Source organism: Mesoplodon bidens, assembly GCF_964165515.1.
Source record: "Mesoplodon bidens genome assembly, chromosome: 4".
Taxonomy (NCBI): domain Eukaryota; kingdom Metazoa; phylum Chordata; class Mammalia; order Artiodactyla; family Ziphiidae; genus Mesoplodon; species Mesoplodon bidens.
This window is the reverse complement of record NC_138160.1, coordinates 72,179,905-72,202,699: the sequence shown is the minus strand read 5'-3', so window position 1 is coordinate 72,202,699 and position 22,795 is coordinate 72,179,905. Positions and strand designations below refer to the sequence as shown.

At 39.2% G+C, this 22,795-nt stretch overlaps 1 protein-coding gene across 7 annotated transcripts in view; it reads left to right on the top strand.

The window, feature by feature from the left end:
• MEF2C (myocyte enhancer factor 2C) overlaps positions 1-22,795 on the top strand; it is a 150,024-nt gene that overhangs the window by 108,736 nt on the left and 18,493 nt on the right. For all 7 annotated transcript variants that reach the window (XM_081231556.1, XM_081231558.1, XM_081231553.1 and 4 more), the window contains 2 exons: positions 7,193-7,379; positions 9,858-9,905. In XM_081231556.1, coding sequence (XP_081087682.1) covers positions 7,193-7,379; positions 9,858-9,905 — 235 coding nt within the window. The remainder of the gene's footprint in view (positions 1-7,192; positions 7,380-9,857; positions 9,906-22,795) is intronic.

Sequence of the window (22,795 nt, the reverse complement as noted above, 5' to 3'; positions counted from 1 at the left end):
CCAGGAATTAGGAAATGGGCTGAGGGAAGGAGGGGCGAATGCAGGACTGGTTGAGAGAGACCAGGAGGAAGGGAGGAAGTGGAAATAGACAGTACGGATGCATTTTCTTCAAATAATGGGCTGTGAAGAGAGAGAAATAATACTGTAACTAGGATCAAGGAGGGAGTTAAAAGGAAAAGCACTTGAGATGATTTATATGTAGAGGAGGAACGCTTGAAGGAAGGAAAAGATGGGACGTGTAGGTGCAATGGGGATAAAATGGCAAAGCTTCTCAAGGAAGGGAAGGGGGCTGGGTGGGAACGGGAAGGATTTGCAGATGTAGTCAGGGTGGTAGGTGGGAGAGGGAAATTGAGGGGGTGACCACCTAATGACCTCTGTTTTTATACTGAACTCAGCTTCTATAGCTATTGAGATGGGGGAGCAGGGGCTTGGGAGAGAGTGACGTGGGTGTAGATATTGTGAGGAACTGGGGATGGAGCGGGGAGTGAGCACAGGCCAGAGTCGTGGGGCAGCCTGGAGGGGATTTGGATACCAGCACACGGCAGTCACTAGTCATCAGCGTTGTGTGCTTCTTTTCTCTGCTAGTTCTCAGCAGCCTGGTAATAGTTGATCAAAAGTTAAGGGTGTCGGGCTTCCCTGGTAGCGCAGTGGTTGAGAGTCCGCCTGCCGGTGCAGGGGACACGGGTTCGTGCCCTGGTCCGGGAGGATCCCACATGCCGCGGAGCGGCTGGGCCCATGAGCCATGGCCGCTGAGCCTGTGCGTCTGGAGCCTGTGCTCCGCAACGGGAGAGGCCACAACAGTGAGAGGCCCGCGTACCGCAAAAAAAAAGAAAAAAAGTTAAGGGTGTCAGTAGTGGCCCAAAAAAAGGATTCAGTTCAGTCATTCACATTGAATGAAAGAGGGCCTATTAAGTAAAAATATTTTATTAAAAATATTTTATTGGACTTTTCCTTGTGGTAAGTTTGGGAAAATCATGGGGTTTGGATAAGAGTTGATACCTTTCTGACCACGATGACTCACCTTGGTAACCATGATCAATTTGTTCAGGGATAGAAACTAGAAACTGTTTAGCTCTCATGCCTCTATGAAAAAGCCAGTGCCAGTGTCATGGGCGTGTGACCTGTGCAGTTACGCAGGGCCCTGCTCTCCTAGGGCCACACTTGGTTAAATGCTGTGCTATCACCATCTTGAAATTCTTAGTAATTTTTTAACAAGCGCCCCACATTTTCATTTTGCCCTGAGCCCTGCAAATTATACAGCCAGTCCTACCTATAGCATTTTAATCACCCCAAATCCCTTCTTCCTTCCTATCTTGAGGGTTCTAAAATTTGAAGCCCGGCCCTGAAATCTTTGCAACTTTGGAGATTTTAATGACTTTTTGGCTTTCGCTTTTTAGACAAAAATTTTAAAAATTTAGGTGCTTTTATAAGTTCCTTAATTTTGAAAAGTCAAGAAGAAAAAGAAAAATGCCAATTTCTAATAGGCATGGGTACATTATTATAGCCTTGGCATTTCCTAAAGCATCTAGAGCTGGTTGGTCTCTTTTATGGATGCAGCCACTTCAGGTCCCACATAAGTTCGAGGGAGATTAAATGACTTGCCTGGTTAAGTTGCTTTTTATTACACCACCTGGACTGCAGCTGAGATTTCTGATACAAAGGCTGATGTTCTTTCTCATTCCCTGAAACACCTACTATGGTCTTATTTAAGCTTATAATTTGATTTCAAAATTATTTAGCCAGTTCCTGATACAGATAAGGAAACAAAGCAAAAGATAGAATGCAACAGATGTTACCATATTTTATGAATTGTGAATTTTTGAAGTATGCTCTGATATCAGAATTATATCTGACTTCTGTTTAGCCAATCACAAGAGAGTTTTGTAATAACTCTCATCAAATTGTTTACAGTCCAGAATTCTGGAAACTGAATAACTCTTGGGGATGATGGTCAGAAGAAGAGAGGAGTAGAGAGACTTTCACTAAATTGGTTAGTAGAGTGGTTCAGAATTTATTAAATGATTATTAATCATCCTCTTTATTTTGGATGTGGACATAAGCATGGGGGAGGAGGGAGGTATTGGCTTTGCTCTCTACTGAGACACAATCGATATTCTGTAGAATATTCAGGGGAGAAGTAGTTTTACAGCAGATCCTTAGGTTCCCAGGTAAACATTTATAAGTAGTAATAGTGAATACGGATTAAAACCTTTGTAACCAAAAGAAAGCTTTAAAATACCAAATCTGAGTAAATATGAATGATAGGAGTCTTTAGGGTGTATTTTTCCCCAAGCCCTCTGTCACACCCTGGCATCAGTGGGCATAAGCATGCATCCCAACATGGACGTTCAGCTACGTTCCGTGAGAATCCAATTAATTCATTATGTTTGTGGTTCATAAATAATAAGCTACTAATATGCAGCCCATACTCACTTCACAGTATAATTTCTGACTGAAATATTTTATTTCTATCCAAAAACATATACTGTGTTGCACAGTGATTTAGTAGCAAAACCAATAGGCTCAGTCACTAGTTAGATGACCTTGGGCCACTTACTTAATCTCACCAATTTAAAAAGGAAGGATTATATATCTATAGGGAAGGGATGTTGAAATGGTTGAGTCATATCATGTATGTAAATTATAGTATAGTGTCTGCTCAGAAAATAATATACAGTAAGTTGTAAGCGTGTACTTTTTTATGTTAATATAGTATCTTCCTAAACATTCTCCTTTGAATAAAAATATTCAATTAATATAATAAGAAGTAGACTAGGGTATGTATTACTTCATAGCAAAAGACCTTTAGTACCTTGATGGAAGGGAAGGTTACTTGACCAACACCTTAATTGATCTTGTAAAAATAGGGAAAGAAGAGAGAGGGAAAGAGATCAGGAGATGGGGAAGCAGGGGCAGGATTAAGTAGAGTAGTCAGGGTGGGCTTCCTTGTGAAGAGTAGATGTTTTTAAAATTTATTCAAGTATAGTTGATTTACAATGTTGTATTAATTTCTGCTGTATAGCAAAGTGATTCAGTTATACATATATTCTTTTTCATATTCTTTTCCATTATGGTTTATCACAGGATATTGAGTATAGTCCCCTATGTTATACAGTAGGACCACATTGTTTAAACATCCTATATGTAATAGTTTGCATCTGCTAATCCCAATCCTTCCCTCCCACCCCTCCCTCCACACTCCCCAGCCCCCACCCCCCACCCTCCACCCCATCCCCAGCAACCACAAGTCTGTTCTTTATAGAAAAGACCAGATTTTGAGCAGAAACTTGAAGGAAGTGATGGAGTTAGCCAGAGAAATGAGACAGGAATGAGGCAGGGAGGAAGAGGATGATAGGAAATCAGTAATGGAGCCTGGCAAAAACTGGAATTTATAGGGCCTTGTGGAACATTGGAAGAAGTTGGGCTTTACTCCAGCTAAGATGGGAGTTCTCACAGGGTTTAGAATAGAGAAGTGCCATCATCTGATCTTTGCTTTTAAGGGATCTATCTGTTTGCAAGGTTGAAAATAGATGGGAGGGCAAGGATAGAAGTGGGTGACTATTAGGAAGTGCCTGCAGTGATTAAGGCAAGAGATGATGGTGCTAGAACCAGCCATTAGAAGGTGAGAGGTGGTTGGAGACTATATGGAAGTTAAGCCAGTAGGATTTCCTGGTTGACTGGATGTGGGGAGTGGGAGAAAGAGAAGATTCTGGGATGACTCCAAGGATTTTATTGTGTGCAAACAAAAGCATTGAGCTGTCATCAGCTGGAGGTGGGGAGAGTTACATTGGAGCTAGTTTTGAGATGTCTATCAGACATTTAAGTAGAAATGTTGAGGGTATAGCTGGATATGCAAGGCTGGAGTCAGGAGAGAGATCTGAGCTAGAGATAGAAAAAGGGCTGTGGTACTCTTACATTCAGAGAGCAGGGAAAAGAGGAAGAAGCAGCAGCGAAGGCTGAGAAGGAGCAGCTATCAAGATAGGGAGGGCTTCCCTGGTGGCGCAGTGGTTGAGAGTCCGCCTGCCGATGCAGGGGACACAGGGTCGTGCCCCGGTCCGGGAGGATCCCACATGCCGCGGAGCGGCTGGGCCCGTGAGCCATGGCCGCTGAGCCTGCGCATCCGGAGCCTGTGCTCCACAACGGGAGAGGCCGCAACAGTGAGAGGCCCGCGTACCGCAAAAAAAAAAAAGAAAAAAAAAAGATAGAAGGCAAAGTTCAGGGCCATGGAAAGGGAGGAAATTTATCAAGGAGTGACCATCTGTGTCCCAGTTGAGGACTGAGAAGTTACCATTGGATTTAGCAACTTGAAGGTTATTCACGACTATGACACGAGCATTTTCAGTGAAGTGGTGAGGAAAATTTTTTAATAGAGTGAGTTAAGAGAAAGCAGTGTGCTGTATTTACAACAAAAGTCCCAAGAGCAGCATTGTCATGGATGACATGATTTTCCAAAGTGCTGAATAATTTTTAATAAAGTTCCATACCAAACAAAGTGAAACATTCCCTCACTATACACAGCAATTGCATTTCTGGGAATTTCAGTGTATAATAAAATCTGCATTTCGGTGTATTAAAAATACCTTGTGTGTGCAGAACAAAGTTAGTTCTGACTCAGATCATTATTAAATAGGTTTTTCACCCACATGAATGTCCATTGGGACATTTGAAAGTTGGATGGGGTAAGAGACAATTCTTTGTTGTATAGAACTGTCCCACATGTAATAGAATATACAGCATGCCTGCCCACCAGGAAAATACCAGCCATGCCCCCCAATCATTGTGACACCCACAGATTTCCAAAATGCTCCCTAAGGAGATAGTCCACCTGTATAGAGTACCACTATTCTAGATCTAGAGTTACTATTATGGCTCCAGTGGGAAACAGATGGCAAACTCAAAAGGGTAATTGAAGAGAGTTTAATAAAGGGATTATTTACAGATGGGTAGAGATCAGGGAAACTCGAGAAATAGTGAAGTACATTAGGACTTACAACCTAGAAGCTATTACCACATCTAGGTCTGAAGGCGCAAGAGGAGGAAGAAGTTACTGGAGCACAGTAAGATCTATGTCTGTAGGAGAGAGGGCCCAAAAGGGGCGTGACCTTCACTAGGGGAATGCAGCCTCTGCCATCCTGTGGCCCAGCAAGAGGGATGCTACAGTACAAGAATACCCTGACCTCTCTCCTCCTACTCTCTGTACTTCTGACGGTGCCTCCACTGGCCCAGCCAAAGCCAGAGGGCCAGGGGAATCTGGTGGATACAGTCTGGAGCATCAGCCTCCTGGGCCCAGAGCAGTGAAGAGGGTGGAGGGGCAAATGGTGAAAACCTAGAAGGCTACTTCGTTTTCTTAGGTGTGCTAGAGTAATTCTTTTTTTTTTTTTTTTTTTTTTTTTGCGGTACGCGGGCCTCTCACTGTTGTGGCCTCTCCCGTTGCGGAGCACAGGCTCCGGACACGCAGGCTCAGCGGCCATGGCTCACGGGCCCAGCTGCTCTGCGGCATGTGGGATCTTCCCGGACTGGGCACGAACCCGTGTCCCCTGCATCAGCAGGTGGACTCTCAACCACTGCGCCACCAGGGAAGCCCTAGAGTAATTCTTATTTGGCCTTTTAATAAAAGAATGCAATATTTTATTGACTGTATAGACATTTATTTTACAGCATACACTAATATTTTTTGTTGTTTAAAGACTCTGGGAATTGGATATATTCATTCTTTGATGTCTTATCAAACATTCACGTTCGATTATATCATGGTGTTTATCCAAAATTGTTTTTGTTACCCTGTTTACAACGGATAGAGCCTAATAAAAAAATGAGTGTGTTAACATAACACTTGAACATTTTTATTTCCCTCTAAAAAATGAAGAATCAAAGACATGTAAAAGAAAAGAGTTATGACACGTTTGTTCTTGTCACTATCGTCATGTCCAGATCAGGGAAGAAAAGACAAATAGAAAAAATAAAGAAAAAGGGAGCAGAAGCATAGAAAGAGGACAGTATTGTACTTGTCACCAGGATAAACAAAGAACTATTGCAGAGCACAACGTATGATGCAGGCCAGCCAATGAACCAGGAAAAACAAAACAAAACAAAACTTGATGTTAGGATTACAGAAAAAAATAGTAAAAAAAGAAAACTTTGAGCCGTATGCACTTATGTATTTAAATTTGTACAGTGGCTTATTAGAGACTCCCTGAGGGAATGTTCTATGTAAACCCTAGTATACATATTAGATTCACACACATACACATACATATATCCATTTTATATTAAGAATGCTGTATGCTCTGACATCATGAGTCCTCTGGCAATATATGGAAACAGTATTTTCATTTATAATGTTAAAAACGAAGAAAAAGAGGGAGGGAATTACAACTGTGATTATCTAGCTAATGCAAGCAGAAAAATAAGCATGTTTGGATTAAATTGCCAAAATAATACCAAAAGATCAATGATTGGGACTTGAATTACTCTAACTAGACATCCACAAAACCTCAGTTCACTAAATGCTTGCAACTCTCTCATTGAAGATATAGGTCTTGCCATTTGTCAGTGTCAGTATATCCCAAAATGTGAAGTGTAATGTACATTCTGAACTATCAGGTTAAAATATGAATTATTGAATGAGACATGCTCTGTTGAATCCTATATCTTAAAATGTCTATTATCTTTAGAGTTAACTTTCAAAAGACAGACTTTTAAAAATAATAAAGTATATGTGCTATTCACACGCCTGGAGATGATTTTATATCATTAAACTTCTGCATAAATATGCTTCAATAAGCAATTAAACCCAAGGCTCCAGTTTGCATTTTAATCCTTTTTCTCTGTGAAGTCTTCACAATCATATACCTTTGATCTTGCAGTCATTTCTGGCACCAGATTCAGATATCACAGATGAACAATCACTACTTAATAGAACGGAATTCAAAGACAACGGAGTTTAATGAAACGGGGCTTTGTTTGAAACAAAAGTGAAACGTTTTCTAATAGTTGCAAAGAGGCATTCTAAGCACATTAAAGAAATCAATTTAGGATCCGGCACATCTTGAGGCTTCTTCTTAATGGTCTTCTAGACACCAAGCAGTTTGGAATTTGAAATTTTTCTTAGAAAACGAAAAGCTGTCTGTACTTGGAGGGCTCTGTTTCTGTTCATTTCGTTTACCCGTGGGTTTTTTTCCTGCTCCTACAGGCTGTTCCACCTCCCAACTTTGAGATGCCAGTCTCCATCCCAGTGTCCAGCCACAACAGTTTGGTATACAGCAACCCCGTCAGCTCACTGGGGAACCCCAACCTTTTGCCACTGGCCCACCCTTCTCTGCAGAGGAATAGTATGTCTCCTGGTGTAACACATCGACCTCCGAGTGCGGGTAACACAGGTATGTTCTCATAAGAACGCAATGGTAACAAACCATTGGAAGGAGCCACCCTTGGCAAAAAAAGGCTATTTTACCTACAAGATGTCGCGTTTTCCAGTTTTCCATGTCTTATGTCCCTTCATTGCTTAATAACCATCCCCAGCTAGGTCTTCCACATGATAAAACCTAACTCAGAATATCTTTCAAAATGTTTCATAATCTGCAGTTTATCCGTTGAGCCTATCTGTCACCAATCTCCTCATCTGGCTATATTTTAACCACTTTCTCAAACAGAACATCAAATATCCTGTCTCCATGCTTTTGCTTCTCCTCTTCTCCTGCCTAAAATGCCCTTTTCCCTCTTCCTCCTAGCCAGATATCACCTCTTCTGTGAAACCTTCGCCTGTGTCCTCTGATAGCATTTATCTCAGTTATTTATTATTTTGGTCAATATTTATTTATTTATACAGTAACTTATAGCACAAAAGGATTTAAGGTAGAGAAAGAAATGTGATAGGATAGCATAATTTATAAGAACAGTGAATTAAAAACAAAACTAAGTCAGTAGTTAAGAGCACATCACAAGGACGTATACACCTGCCACAAATGTGTGTCTACACTTCTAGGAGATGCTTACCATTATACAATCCACAGTGTCCCAGAGAAAAATCATCACTCAGGAAAAGTTCGACCATTTTTAGTACTCAGATCAAACGATACACAATATGATGTACTGTATTGAGTATGTGTCCATTTCCCCACTGAACTTACAGAACCTTGAAGGGAAGAATGTCCTCTTGACTTGTCAGACTCACCGTAAGAACTAAATAAATGTGAGTTGAATATAACCAAACAATTCCTTCATACTTCTAAAATAAGCACCAAAAAGTCATTGTATTTCTAAATCACATACAGCAAATCATTATATATTTACATTTTATTTCTTTAAAAGCACTTAATAGGAAAGTTTTAATGTTTTAGACACACTTTTTATTAAAAGCGATTTATTCACAGAATTTTTCCTTTAGAATACTTGACTATCTGCCTTCTAATTAGAATTAAACATGTGTTACTTTTTTAGTACAGAAACTTCATGTGGAGAATACAATCAAAATCAGCCACATTAAAAAAAACTTGATAAATCTTGAATCTGAGAGATGTGTATAAACAACTTATGCTATTCTTTCTACTTCTGAATATGCTGAAATTTTTCATAAGCATTTTCAATAACCATATGTATTCCTTTCAGATCATACTCAAATGCTATTGAATCTTCTATTTGATGAACTCATGTTCATCTGTTTTTAAAAATCTCATCGTTTATTTCCAAAATATTTATTTGATTGGAAATAATAAACATTTTCCTAAAATGTAATGAACAGTTTCTTCTAATTCTAAACCCAGAACCAAATAATAATTATAGCAATTAGAGAATAAACTAGCTGATATTCTGTTCTTTTGGCTAAATTTTGTTCCTTAAAAAATAAAAATAATTATTATATTCAGTATCTTTTTGAAACATCCCAACTCTCATAAATAAACACTGCCAAATTTTAACCTACTTTCTTAAGCTAACAGTGAATAGACATATGTTTCTAAATTTGTAGTCAGTAAAACCTGTTTTATTGCGTTAGTAAGTAAAATCCAGATAGTAAATGAGATCATTCACTGTTAGAAGATTCATGAAATGACCAAAGTTCTAGACAATTAGCACTGCACAGAATTAATTGTATAAAATACACTTACAAAGAATTAAACATCAAATATATGGTTATTTGAGCATAGAGTAAACCTTACTCTTTTCCTTCACTTTCTAGAAAATATCACCTTAGGGAAAACTAGACTTGGAAATATAAAAATTTAGAGACCATTCAAAGACTAGATTTTTTTTAAATTTATTCATTTCTTTTTTTAAATTTATTTTTGGTTGTGTGGGTCTTCGTTGCTGCATGTGGGCTTTCTCTAGTTGCGAGGAGCGGGAGCTACTCTTCATTGCGGTGCACGGGCTTCTCATTGTGGTGGCTTCTCTTGCTGCGGAGCACGGGCTCTAGGTGCACAGGTTTCAGTAGTTGTGATACGTGGGCTCAGTAGTTGTGGCTCGTGGGCTCCAGAGCACAGGCTCAGTAGTTGTGGCACACAGGCTTAGTTGCTCCGCGGCATGTGGGATCTTCCTGGACCAGGGCTCAAACCCATGTCCCCTGCATTGGCAGGCAGATTCTTAACCTCCGCGCCACCAGGAAGTCCTAAAGGCTAGCTTTTTAAATGTAATCTTTCTTAGAAAGAAAGATTCTGCAAAATGTCAGTCTGTGATTGAATGTATTTTTAATATTTGAGCACAGCATGTCACAGTGAAACGAATATCAGCCATCTGACCTAGGTAATACTTGACAAATTTAGGACTCTTGGGTGAGGACAGAATACTAAGGTTGCTAAAGGTAAAGTGTGTTGCTCTGTGGGCCTTTAGCCTTTCTCCTTTTGATCTTCCTCTTTCATCCATAGGTGGTCTGATGGGTGGAGACCTCACATCCGGTGCAGGCACCAGTGCAGGTGAGTGGAGACTTCAGTACTAGAGTACGTTTCATTGTTTAGGGTTCCTTTACTTGGTGATTTGCAGAAGAGAGTCTTTTGAACAAAGTCAAGTTGAGAGATCAGTGAGAGGCATGGGAAAATAGCCCCAAGAATTTCTAAAGCACTTTTATGAAGCAGGAGTGGTTGGATAGTAACTCAGAAGACTATTTATTAACTAGACCTTTCCTTAATAAAACTTCAACTAGTCAACATAATCAGAATTGGGGGTTCTGATCAAATCAATTTAATCCTAGGTACCATCTGTAGCCACAAAAGTACCTTTAACAAGCCTTGCCAAAAAATAAAAAATAAAAAACCTTGCCGATCGTGTTCTTTGTTAATCATTTCACATTAAATGTGAATCACTTTCTACACAAAGTACCAAACTCCTGTACACTTCAAAAGGAGAATACATAAAGAAAAGAAAGGGGTGAGGTTATAACCCTTCAACAATACTGTCAATAAAATAAAACCACATTTGGCATTAAAATGAGTTCTTAGAGAATATGAACACAGTGTACCGCTCGAAAAAGCCCCTTAAATATAGTTCAGCTCTTGAGAACTTCTTCCATTATGGCCAATTGTCTCATAGTCACACTTCTCCAGGGTTCCATATTAATTCATATAATTGTGATTAGTGAGATATTGATGTCATTTTCAATGCAGCTGTAAGACAGGACAATACTTTCTGATGCTAACTGCAATTCACTATTGGCACAACAAGTAACCATGGTAATTCCTGCAGCTGGAACATGCTCTACATTTAAAATAGTAGGAGGCAGGCATGATAACATAAGGTTATGTTTGAAATGTCAAAAAAATTCAAGTTTATTGAAATATCTATGGACAGCCTAATTAAAATATTTTGCCGGGTTCAACTATAATAGCCTGCTAATTATAAGAAAGAAGATTAAAAAATTGGCATATAGGGCTTCCCTGGTGGCGCAGTGGTTGAGAGTCTGCCTGCCAATGCAGGGGACACGGGTTCATGCCCCGGTCTGGGAAGATCCCACATGCCGCGGAGTAGCTGGGCCCGTGAGCCATGGCTGCTGAGCCTGCGCGTCTGGAGCCTGTGCTCCGCAACGGGAGAGGCCACAACAGTGAGAGGCCCACGTACCACAAAAAAAAAAAAAAAAAAAAAAATTGGCATATAAAAACATTTTTATAAATATATCCATTTGGGAGTAATGTTTCTTATTCCTGACGTTGGCTTTTCACTAATTCAGTGAGTAATGAAGGAAAAGTATTAAAACTACACAGTGAATTAACAAACAGAATCAATGACACTAGCTTCCTATTTTATCTAGCTTTTAAAAATTAGGTAGATTCAAATTAATGAGTAGACTGAATATACTATTTTGCTGGACATTGGAGCAAAGTGCTCATTTTTTTTCCCTCAAAAAATACTGTATGGTTTGTAGCCTGAAAGTTACAGAACCAGATCAAAGCTAGACCATTGTAGCTTGGATTCAAGTCTCTGCCAAACACTGGCTAGCGAGCGTGATGGGGGCTGAAAACTGGATTGTCTCAAAGACCAAGAAAAAGATAAATAAGAAAAATGGTTTCAATGTTATGATATTTTATCCAGTATCTCGATGCATCAGTTTGCTTGCTCATGTGGGAACAGCCAGTAGTGGTGATGAAAGTTATTAGAAGTAGTAAAAAAAAACAAAAACGCGTGGGGTTGGGGGGGATGGGTCACTCATCTTTGATGAACGTGGCCTCTTGTTGCTGCTTAATAGCCAGAATGCTTTAGAATTCTATGTTGAAAATAAGTGTTGTTGTTCAATTATGCTGTCATTGTCAATTCCCTGACAGTCCACTAAGGGTAAATGGCCCTCCGGGGACAAAGAAGACACTCAATCCTGTAAGCATAAAAGTTAGCCACATATAGGCTATAGCGTCACTGAACTAAAAAAAAAAATCTTACAGGCTTAGCAAATTCCTCCCCCTGCTTCAGGACCTCTGCTGTAGCACAAGAATCTCCTACTTCAAAAATAGAAGGAAATAAAAGAAACACTCAGTTGCTCCACCTTGATGATAATAAACCTTGTATTTTGTTAATTGTATCTTGTAGCCATGAGCATATAATTGTCACAGTTTCTGTATAGTTATGAAAGAGTTACTTCCCCGCTTTTTAAAAATAGAGGAAGAAGCCCTTTCTAACCCTGGTTCCACAGAACACCTGTTGCACATGCCACTGAGTCTTGAGCTTAGCTGCTATGTCCTGCCCACAGACTCAGCTGTCTGCCCCTTCTTTCTCATGCCAGCCAGTATCATATGTCGGAGATGAATATATCAGTGCTGATGTCAGACAATCACATAATACCGAGGGAAACAAGGCCAGCCAGAATGTCTCTACATTTTCAGAAAAGAAAACTAAAGCAAAATGGCCAGAAGATATCTTCCAAATTTTGAATATTGTCACTGAAATTCAAAGTCTCAGATAAAGTTAGAAAGTCTGAGGTCAAGTGGCAAGACTACAATTAAGTTAAATATTTTTTGGCCTGTAATTTTTTTTCAAAATCTAGTCATCTCAACTTGTAAAAAGGGTATAGTCTCATGAGGGAAGGAAATACATTTTTAAAATAAATTTTATTTGTTTACTTATTTTTGACTGTGTTGGGTCTTCGTTGCTGCACACAGGCTTTCTCTAGTTTTGGCGAGCGGGGGCTTCTCTTCGTTGCATTGTACGTGCTTCTCACTGCAGTGGCTTCTCTTGTTGCAGAGCACGGGCTGTAGGTGTGTGGGCTTCAGTAGTTGTGGCATGAGGGCTCAGTAGTTGTGGCTCTCGGGCTCTAGAGTGCAGGCTCAGTAGTTGTGGCGCACAGGCTTAGTTGCTCCGTGGCATGTGGGATCTTCCCGGACCAGGGATCGAACCCGTGTCCCCTGCATTGGCAGGCAGATTCTTAACCACTGTGCCACCAGGGAAGTCCTCAGAAGGAATTAAGTTTGGCATTTATTGTTTTCGTATAAATACCAAGAGATCAAAGAGCTCTCAGCTCAATCATAAAGTATAGCATCTTTCCCATCCACTCCCTGCACTGTACCTCTCCCTCATCTCACCATCCAGTGAGTCATCAAATCTTACCAACTTTGCCTCGAAGGTATTTCCTAAAGCTAATCCTTTCTCTCCATTACTATCCCACTGCCCTGGTTCAGGGTTATAGGAAAACTCCAGAACTATTTCCAGAGATCCCTAATTCATCTCCCAGCTTCACACTGCATCCCACTCTAGTCTCCTCGTGACTCATGAGTCTTTATCAAAACCTTAAACTAATTGTAGGTCATCGTTCAGATACTCAAAATCCAGCCATGGTTTCCCAGCTCTTTCAGAATTAACCATGAGCCTCTTATCTCTGGCCCATCCCTACTCTCCAGTCTTCAACCTTCTTACCTTCTGCCACTGCCATAAAAAACCCTGCACTCCAGCTCTAATAATGGCAAACATTTAAATTGCTCTTACTATGTGACTTACAAAAATTAACTCATCTTTTTGCATAGCAGCCCTTTAATGTATATATTCATATTAATGCCCTTTCTACAGTTGGGGGAACTGAGGTACAGAGAGGTTAAGTAATGGCCCAAGGTGGAGCCCAGACAGTCTGTCTCCAGAGTCCATGCTCTTAACTGCATTGTGCTACCATTTTCCAGTGTCAAGGCTTCTTGCCTTTGTGTATGCATTCCTAGAACTCTCCTGCTTCATGCTGCTGAACACCGCTTGTCATCCCTCAGAATTCAGTTCAACCATTCAGGAAATCCTTTCCTGACTCTTCCAAAAGGAATTATGCACCTCTCCTTGATTCTCTCTTGGCAGCCTGTGCCTACGTTATTTATTTCCTTGCATTGTAATTGCAATATCTAGGCACACATCTCTCTCCTGGACATTCATCCCTCTAGGGGCAAACTGTGTCCTATTCAGTTTGTATTCCCAGCTCAAGAAATAAGTGAGAGGACTTGGCAGATATTCAGTAAATTTTTGTTAGCTGAATAAAGGAAAAGTTGATCTTCTAGACATAAATTTGTAATACTGTTTATGTGGAAAAAAAGAAAGAATACTTCAAAGAAATAATGTAATTTTAAATACAAAAAGATACACCCTTGATCTGTAATTCACAAAAATAATGTATTCTTCTGATGCTGTGTATAATGAATAGTGCATTAATTATTTAATTAAATGGCTGAGCACTATTGACCAATGAAGTTTTACTAACTTTAACTTACTTAATGGAAAACCTACAGAGCTGGTATATAGCAGTAAATGAAATGGAGGTTGGTACCTCAGACCATCACAAATTCCCTCTTAAAATAGTGACCCTCTTATTGCTTAAGTTGAAGTCATTTCAGAGATGAAGGCAAGTGACGATAAAGAAGACACAGGATGGGGTTGTGCTCTTGATGTAAGTGAAACATACAGCAAGTCATTATAATACATTAGTAATAGTGACACTTGTAGGTTTCAGTTGACAGTTATTCATCCACTATTTAATCCTTTCCTTTCAAGAGACAAAATGAAAAGTCACTGCTTTTAAAATTACATTTTGTCATATCTCCGTACATTAAAGCTTTTAACATGCTAATCTTAGTGGTTACAGATGATTTTAAGATCAGGTTCAACTGAATTTTTGTTAGAGTTAATAGAAATAATCGTTAGCACAGCCATGCCTTGTGTTGGATTATTCACCTCCCTCTTGGTACCCTTTGTTTTCACTTGGATAACATAGTTGCTTTTTTATTGAGTCAAAAGTACCACTGTGCTCAAGGATATACTGTTTCCTGATTGAGACCAAAAATGGGAGGTAGGGGAGCAGAAAAAACCCTTTAGGAACCTCTTTGAAAATTTAGGAGAATTCTACAGTCTACGTAGCTATTTGACAATAAGGCGAAGGATATTTATGTATATTGATTAATAATTTTAATTGGCATTTATTGTAAATTAGATATAATTTTATATAAAAAGAAAGTAACAGCTGTTTCCTTATTTTGATGTTTATTGTTTACTATTTTATGCATTTGGTTGTCAAGCACTGTCACTTCTGGAATGCTTAATTTATATCAGCTAAATACATGGAGACTTGGTGGTGGCAGTGTACTGCTGTGGATAAACCACTGAGCGGTGGCTGAGTAAGGAGACTTGGCTTCCAGACTCTGAAAAGACTCCATCCAGTTAAGACTTTGGGTCATAACTTTGAGCCTCTGAACTTAGTACTCACATTAAGGATAAGACACAAAAGTCTTTCAAGTCCATTTACATGCAGTGTTTTATGATCATATAGTCACAAAACTTTCCTAACATGAGTTTTTTGTAATTCATTTAGCATTGGAAAAGAAAAATTCAGCATATTATAAAATAGAACTAAATGAGAAGAGGAAAAGGTCATACAATGTTTAATTATTCTATACTAGTACTATTGCTTTGCAAGTATTTGTTTTTGAGAATACTTATCAAAAATTTCTTGGCTGACTTTCTTATCAAACAAACAGACTTCTGCAATTCTTGCTCAATGATTTAAACTATCAGTGAAGTGGTTAAAAATTTGGTTTAAAAGTATTGGCTTCAGGGGCCTCCCTGGTGGCGCAGTGGTTGAGAGTCCGCCTGCCGATGCAGGGGATACGGGTTCGTGCCCCGGTCTGGGAGGATCCCATATGCCGCGGAGCGGCTGGGCCCGTGAGCCGTGGCCGCTGGGCCTGCGCGTCCGGAGCCTGTGCTCCGCAACGGGAGAGGCCACAACACTGAGAGGCCCGCATACCACAAAAAAAAAAAAAAAAAAAAAAAAAAGTATTGGCTTCAACAAGTTTATATTTTTATTGTCTAACAAAACACAAATTCAGAATGCAATATTGAAGAAAAGGAGATTGATACCATTTAGTTACTCTCAAATAAGAAAACTTTTTTTGTTAGTATAAAAATATAATTTTATATTACATTTTAAAAAATTGTTAAGTAGCCAATGGGAAAACATCTGAATTAATAGTTGGATTCTTTTAAAGTATTATGTTAGTTTAAATTGTCCTGAATAAAAATTCTGAACTCATTTGCAGTTTTACCTTGGGAGTTCACCCAAAACACAGATAAAAATCCAACAGCATTGCTTTATTATTATCTATGTAATTAAGTAACAATGATATTTTTAACCCAAACCAAGGTTATCTAGATTTATTAAAAGGAAAAAAAAAATACTGTCCTCTAGTTGGAGAATCTACAGCACGTGATAATCAGCCACTGCCAAGAAAATCAGTGTCCACTTCCCATGTACAAGACCTGGAAGATGATAGGTAAAGCAGTACCTTGACACCATTCTCTAGGGGTCAGCGTTGAAGTGGGAGAGGCAGGTCAAAGAGGAGACAGATGAATGTTACAGACTAAGTCAGGGCACCATCTGCTTTCAACCCTTTTGGTTTGACTTAATTCTTAAGGAGTTTGATTTCCAGAGGAAAAACAAAATTTCAAATTGTAACTTCCCTAGAGAATGTTTCAGCAGATTTTAGAGCCTTTTGCATATCATGGTGTCTGACCTCACAAGTTGTATTCCTTTTTATCACCTGTCTTTCTATTATATTCAGCAAAGCAATGTGAAAATTGGTCTCTTCACTCATATCCCATTGATTTTTAACCTAAGAGTGTGATTGATAATAAAACTTTGGTCTTTTTAATATTGATTCAAGAAGTTAACATTTCCTCCTAAAATATTAGTTTTACTCAACATTTGTCTTTTTTCTCTTAGCATTTTTCTTTGTCCTCACACAGTGTTGGTTTCTCTCTTTCCTGTTTTTGATATCGCCATAAGATTTTATTTGGAGATAATACAGAAGGAAAAGCTCTTTTCAAAATCATTAGTGATATGAAACTGTACATCAATAGACAACAGATCCTGACGGAGGGATGTGGTTAAAAAAACCCCTCTTGGAAATCAATGTTTTACCTACCAGGGACTTTTCGGGGCTTCAAGGCTCTCAGCCAAGAGTATAATTTGCTGTTTTTAGACAAACCTTTGCCAGTCTTAAATTTTAGTTAGACTTATATAGAATCTTTCACTTGAATTTCAATTCTAAGAGTGTATAGTCATGAAACAGTCTCATATTTGAAAGATCAAATCAGATATATTCCTTTAGTTAACTTTCTACTAAAGGAAACTATATTGTACCAAAACCTTGGCTAAACAGTTTCAATTTATCATCTATAAATGTGTCCATATGGTGCTAAGTATTCACTAGGTTTATTTATTATTGCTCCATTTCAGTTATTTTAACTGAACTTAATATCTACTTAGTAACTGTCTTACTAAACACTATTCCCTCCTTTCATGATTTTTTGACCTTAGACTCCACTTACAACCTCTAGTTAAGGCAAAGAACCCTGCTATATTAGGTTATTATAATATAGTAATAATAGCAAATCTAAAGCTGTGGTTAATTTACATATTCAAACATGATAACATTAATTTACATAACAATCATGGAAAAGAAACCTTTAGTATTAAGCAACTCAGAGAAAACTGTGAAATCATGGAGCAAAATTTTTGCTCAAGCAGTAATTTGGGAAAATATTCTGGAGGCAGATATTCAGACTAATAAAATCACCAAGAAAAATACATGATATACAAGTTACTTTAGAGATGACATCACCCTTGGAAAGTCTGTGAATTCCCATTTTGCGGGATTGTTGGTGAAAATTAAATGAGATCATCAATACAAGGCAGCACCTAGCACAGTTTCTGCCCTAGAGTAAGTGCTTGTTAATAAATGTTGGCTCTTGTTAGTATTATAATTATCTATATTCTTGACTTCCTAAGCAAAAAATAAAGCTTAGTTTAGTCTAGTCCCAGTAATATTTATTAAATGTGCAGGGTGTGAGTAGTGCACTAGTAGGCCTGACAGAGATGCCTGCCGCGGCCCCTACCCTCAAGGGTGGGAGTAGGGAGGAGATATTAATAAATCTGAGGCAGAAAGGGAGCACAGTGAGATGCAGTGCAACATTTCATTTCAACATTATCATCTTCTGATGTGTTTGCAGCAGTTGTGTAAATGTTAAAACCACAAGTAATTATTCTTTCTCTTCTGTCATGTTCCCTCTAATTTGAACTGTCTCAATATTTTTGTTTATAAAAATGACTGAAAGAATGAACAATTGTGTCAATAATGAAGACACCCCCTCATTTTTTAGTAAAGAGACAGCCCCCAAATCGCAAGAAGTGAACAATTAAGTGAGTCATAAATCTATCATTCATTGTTAAGTGGAACTTTTTTTAAGATAGCAAGGTTCCATATCATTTTTGTGGTACGATGAAAAACTATCCCTTCAATAAGTCAGTACTAAGAACAGAACAATAGAGTGCCTTTGTGCATGGGAAACATCAAATTGTTGATTTCTTTCTTATTTGCAAGTGGAGCCTTTATTCCAAGAGAAGGAACAATTCAAGGATGCATTCTAAATCTGAAGCATCTGGCTTTTGTAATAATGTAGTGGAAGCATTTTGTGCTTTGGATTCAAATCAGAGCTCTCCCACTTACTGATAAGTCTCAGAAACTCCCGGAACCTCAGTTTCCTCATCTGTCAAAACTTGGGATGATAATGCCTGACCCACATGACTTTCAGGAAAAATGAAAGTGGTCTGCCAACACAAACCTGCTTTATAACACAGACTCCAATTTTTAGGAAAACAACTCAGTAATAAGTAAAAATTCTTTACGTCTGCCTCATAATCCAGAGCCCATTGTATGTGCTGAATGTTTAAAGTTCTAGTTGGCAGATAGACTTAATTTCACAAAAGGTACTAAACAAAACACATCTAAGAAACATCAAGGACAAGTGGGGTAAGTAGGAAATCCATGAAGGCATGGTTCAGCGTCAGGGTGACATGGTCAAGCAGAAGAGACAAGTCTCTTTTTAGAACGTCTGCTGCCCTCTAACTGGTATAGCCAAGAATAGTCTTGGCTCGGGTGTATTCCTCGGGTATTTTCTAAGAATACACCACAAAAGGCACTGAGGTTTCACAGGAGTTTCTTCTTAGTCTCACATTATACGTTATTATATTATTTCCCTGAGAAACCCCCCGATAGATTGGAGACTTGATTTTACTTTTAAGAATCTGTAATCAGGAGTCTTTAGCTGGATAAGAATCAGAAATCTGATTTGCCCCCATTCTGCAGTAGGCATATTGAAATTTTCATCATTCCCAGATTTCTGACCTCCAAATGTTTTGTGGTTGCCTTTTCCCTTAGAGCCATCCCATGAAAAAGATCTCCTTTCCCCTCAAAAAAAAAAAAAAACCCCAAAAAACTGATTGTGATTTACAACAGCTGAATAACTTATAGTTGGCAGTGCTTTTAACAGCGTTTCAGGCATTCAGGGCAAAGTGAATGTAAGACTGAAGTCTAGAAGGTCATAATTTTTTCCCACTAAAAACTATTTTAGGTGTGTTGCTTCCAGTAGAGCAGTGGGTTGTATGAGCAATTTTACTATGTACAAATAAAATTACATGAAAAGCCGTAGGTTTATTTGAGACACAAAACAATGTCCTGATATTGGAAACTAACTTACCTTAAAACTTTGAAAAAGTCAAATGTAAAATTAATTGAGGGCCTCCCTGGTGGCACAGTGGTTGAGAGTCCGCCTGCCGATGCAGGGGATACGGGTTCGTGCCCCGGTCCGGGAGGATCCCATATGCCGCGGAGCAGCTGGGCCCGTGAGCCATGGCCGCTGAGCCTGCGCATCCGGAGCCTGTGCTCCGCAACGGGAGAGGCCGCAACAGTGAGAGGCCCGCGTACCGCAAAAAAAAAAAAAAAAAAAAAAAATTAATTGATAGTAGTGAACGTTATCATATATGTAACATCTCTAGTTTAACAAGATTGTATGCTATAAATATATTCAAAATTGTTCTGCTGAAAGAAAAAAAAAAACCTTAAGTGGGCAAAGCATTTTGCTGAAGTAAAAACCGAAAATCAATACATCAGAGGTTCAGCTGTATGTTCAACTTAATGTTTTCCCGTGGCAGTTTGCTCCAAATTCCCAAAAATAAGATACCATTAACAAAGTACTAAACAAAGTAATTTTTATAACCTGTGTATGAGAAATTATTTTCCAGATATCTAATAGTGGATACTATAAAATACTGGGCGTTTCCCTGTCATGTTGAGTGGTTCTGATGAAGCTGGTCTCTTAAATAGACCGTAGGTAGGTAAACATCTTTACCCTCTATTACAGGGGAGAAGATTATTGACTAAAGTATTACAAAATCTACCTTTAAAAGCATACTTAATCATCCACTCAAAATAGCATGCTGAAAGTTAAACAGCTGCTCTGGCATTTAGTGTAGCTAAACCCAATATTTCCTATTTGTAAATATTTATTTATCCAGAAGGAGACTAGAAATATGGTTTGGAACATCACCATTCTGTGCCCCTTATGTAAGGCCAGTGTCTTTTGAACCAGAATTGCTATTTTTGATGCCCAGGTTGACCATGTTCCACATCACTGCTGACTTAGGAGTCCCTTTGAGTCTCATGTCCCTGGTCTCACCCTTTGTTTCCTCTCTTCCTTTGTGTTCCTGTAATTTTAGGATGAGGTTTGACAAAGAAGGGTTTTCAAAATCTCAGAGTATGACCAGTTCCCAGGAGCAGGGCCGTGTTGTGCTTCAGAGCATGGACTCTGGACACACTGCTGGGTTCAAACCATGGCTCAGCCAGCTGATAGCTGTTTGACGCTGGGCAAGTTACTGGACCTCTCTGTTCTTCAGTTTTCTCTTTATGTAACACAAAGATACTCTTAGCACCTCACAGGGTTGTCTTGAGGATTAAAGGTGTTTTGGGCTTCCCTGGTGGTGCGGTGGTTGAGAGTCCGCCTGCCGATGCGGGGGACGTGGGTTCATGCCCCGGTCCAGGAGGATCCCACATGCCACGGAGCAGCTGGGCCCGTGAGCCATGGCTTCTGAGCCTGCGCGTCTGGAGCCTGTGCTCTGCAACGGGAGAGGCCACAGCAGTGAAAGGCCTGTGTACCGCAAAAAAAAAAAAAAAAAAAAGGTGTTTTATATCCAGGTATAATAACAAAACACATTGCATAGGTGCCTGTACTGTTCTGGGTACTTAAGATGCATGCTTGATGTTGTTAATACTATTGGTAATTAGTACTATATAAAATGCTTGCTGTTGTTCATATTGCATGGTCGTGTTGGTGAGCTGCCTTGGGAGAGTAGGTGGGAGTCTCTGATTCAGATGACTGTTATGCTTCTCTCACTAATGAAATCATTACTTAGCGTGTGAAAACCAAGGCTCAGTATAGTTGAAGGAACTCTAATGGAGACCTCATGACTAGGAACTGGATTTATCTACTTAATCCTCCTTTGTCCTCGATGCCCATCTGCCTTGTAAATCTTCCCAACTCTGCTGCCTCCTTCAGACCTCATTCCTCATGTGTTCCCTGGCAGATGTGTCCTAACTAGCTTCCTTATAACCGTCTAACTCTGTAATGTATCCTTTCCACTGCCACTCTTGCTGTTTTCCCAACACACAGCTAACGATGCCACTTCCTGCTCACAAACAACTTTGGCTGTTCATTTTCTATGGTATAAAGTTTAGTAAAAGTTTATTATAAAGTCTACAGTAGAAAGTTAACATGATCTGACAGGCTTGCGTTAGCCTAGCCTACTTTTTCAACTTCTGAAAACTGCATCCTCTGAAATGATCTATATTTCACCTTCATAGGAATACTCATCCTTCTCAAACACAGTCGTGACTCTGAGATCTGTCATGAATTCCCTCTCTCCAGGAAGTCTCTCTCTGAACCACCTAATAAAATCCTGTGCACTCTTAATTGCCACCCTTCTACCATTCTTTTTCCTAGGATAACATGCAGCCCATCTTTTGGTAGAAAGGTCTGTATGAGTAAATTATTATTGAAATTCATCTTGATACAGAGACAACCTATGGCAGTAAACACTTGACAGTGTAGAAGAAAAGATCCAGTACCTCAGAGTTTTTTTTCATTAGGGAAAATTTCTACTTTGAGTCTGCTGCTTGCAGTCAGCTAAGGTAATGTGCTTTGAAATGATTAACAGGTGCAATAGATGAAAAAGAAGCTTTAATGAACTCTCTATTAACAAATTTAGTAGGTGGGCACTTGCATGATTTTCTGACTTTTATATCATATGGTTGATAAACAGTTTGTCTCAGTGGTGTACTTGGTCATCAGTGTGTAATCATTATCTAAAATAGAAAAAGGTCTCAAGTAGCATAAAGAGGAGAGACCCTTGATGTTTGAAATTAGCAAGTTACACATTATGTTTTCAGTCCTCATCCCACATTCCCTCCATAACTTGACTTTTAGTCCCATTCCTGAATAATTCTAATTTTTCCAGCATAATCTGCATATGTGTTTTGTGAGCATTTGAAACGCTTAACGGACTAGTGCTCTGTGTAGTATTAGCCTCTAATTATGCAGGATTTTGGAGGAGAGTGAGTTCAAGGTGGGCCGAGGTTGACTGAAAGGTATCCTGAAAGCACTGGGCCTTTGCCGATCCTTAAAAATGAATTTGAATTAAACAGGAAATCAAACACTGCCAGTTATTGAACTGCTAGAGCAAAGACTCAGGCTTATTCAGAGGATGGTGAGCTTGGCTGTGGCCACTGGAAATTAGGTTAGATAGATAGAGTGGGTCAAACTATGCACAGTTTGGAGAGCCAAGCCAGGGCACTGACCCACTAGTGTTAAGTATGATCTGAAAAAGGAACATGAGAGAAGCAACACTTGAGAAAGATTTTTAAAGAAAATCTTGGGAGTGTACATTAGATTTATTATAACACATATGCACAAAAATTTGCATACAGCTTCAAGGAGCTCACAATCTTCCGGCAGCCCATCTTAAGGCCTGGTG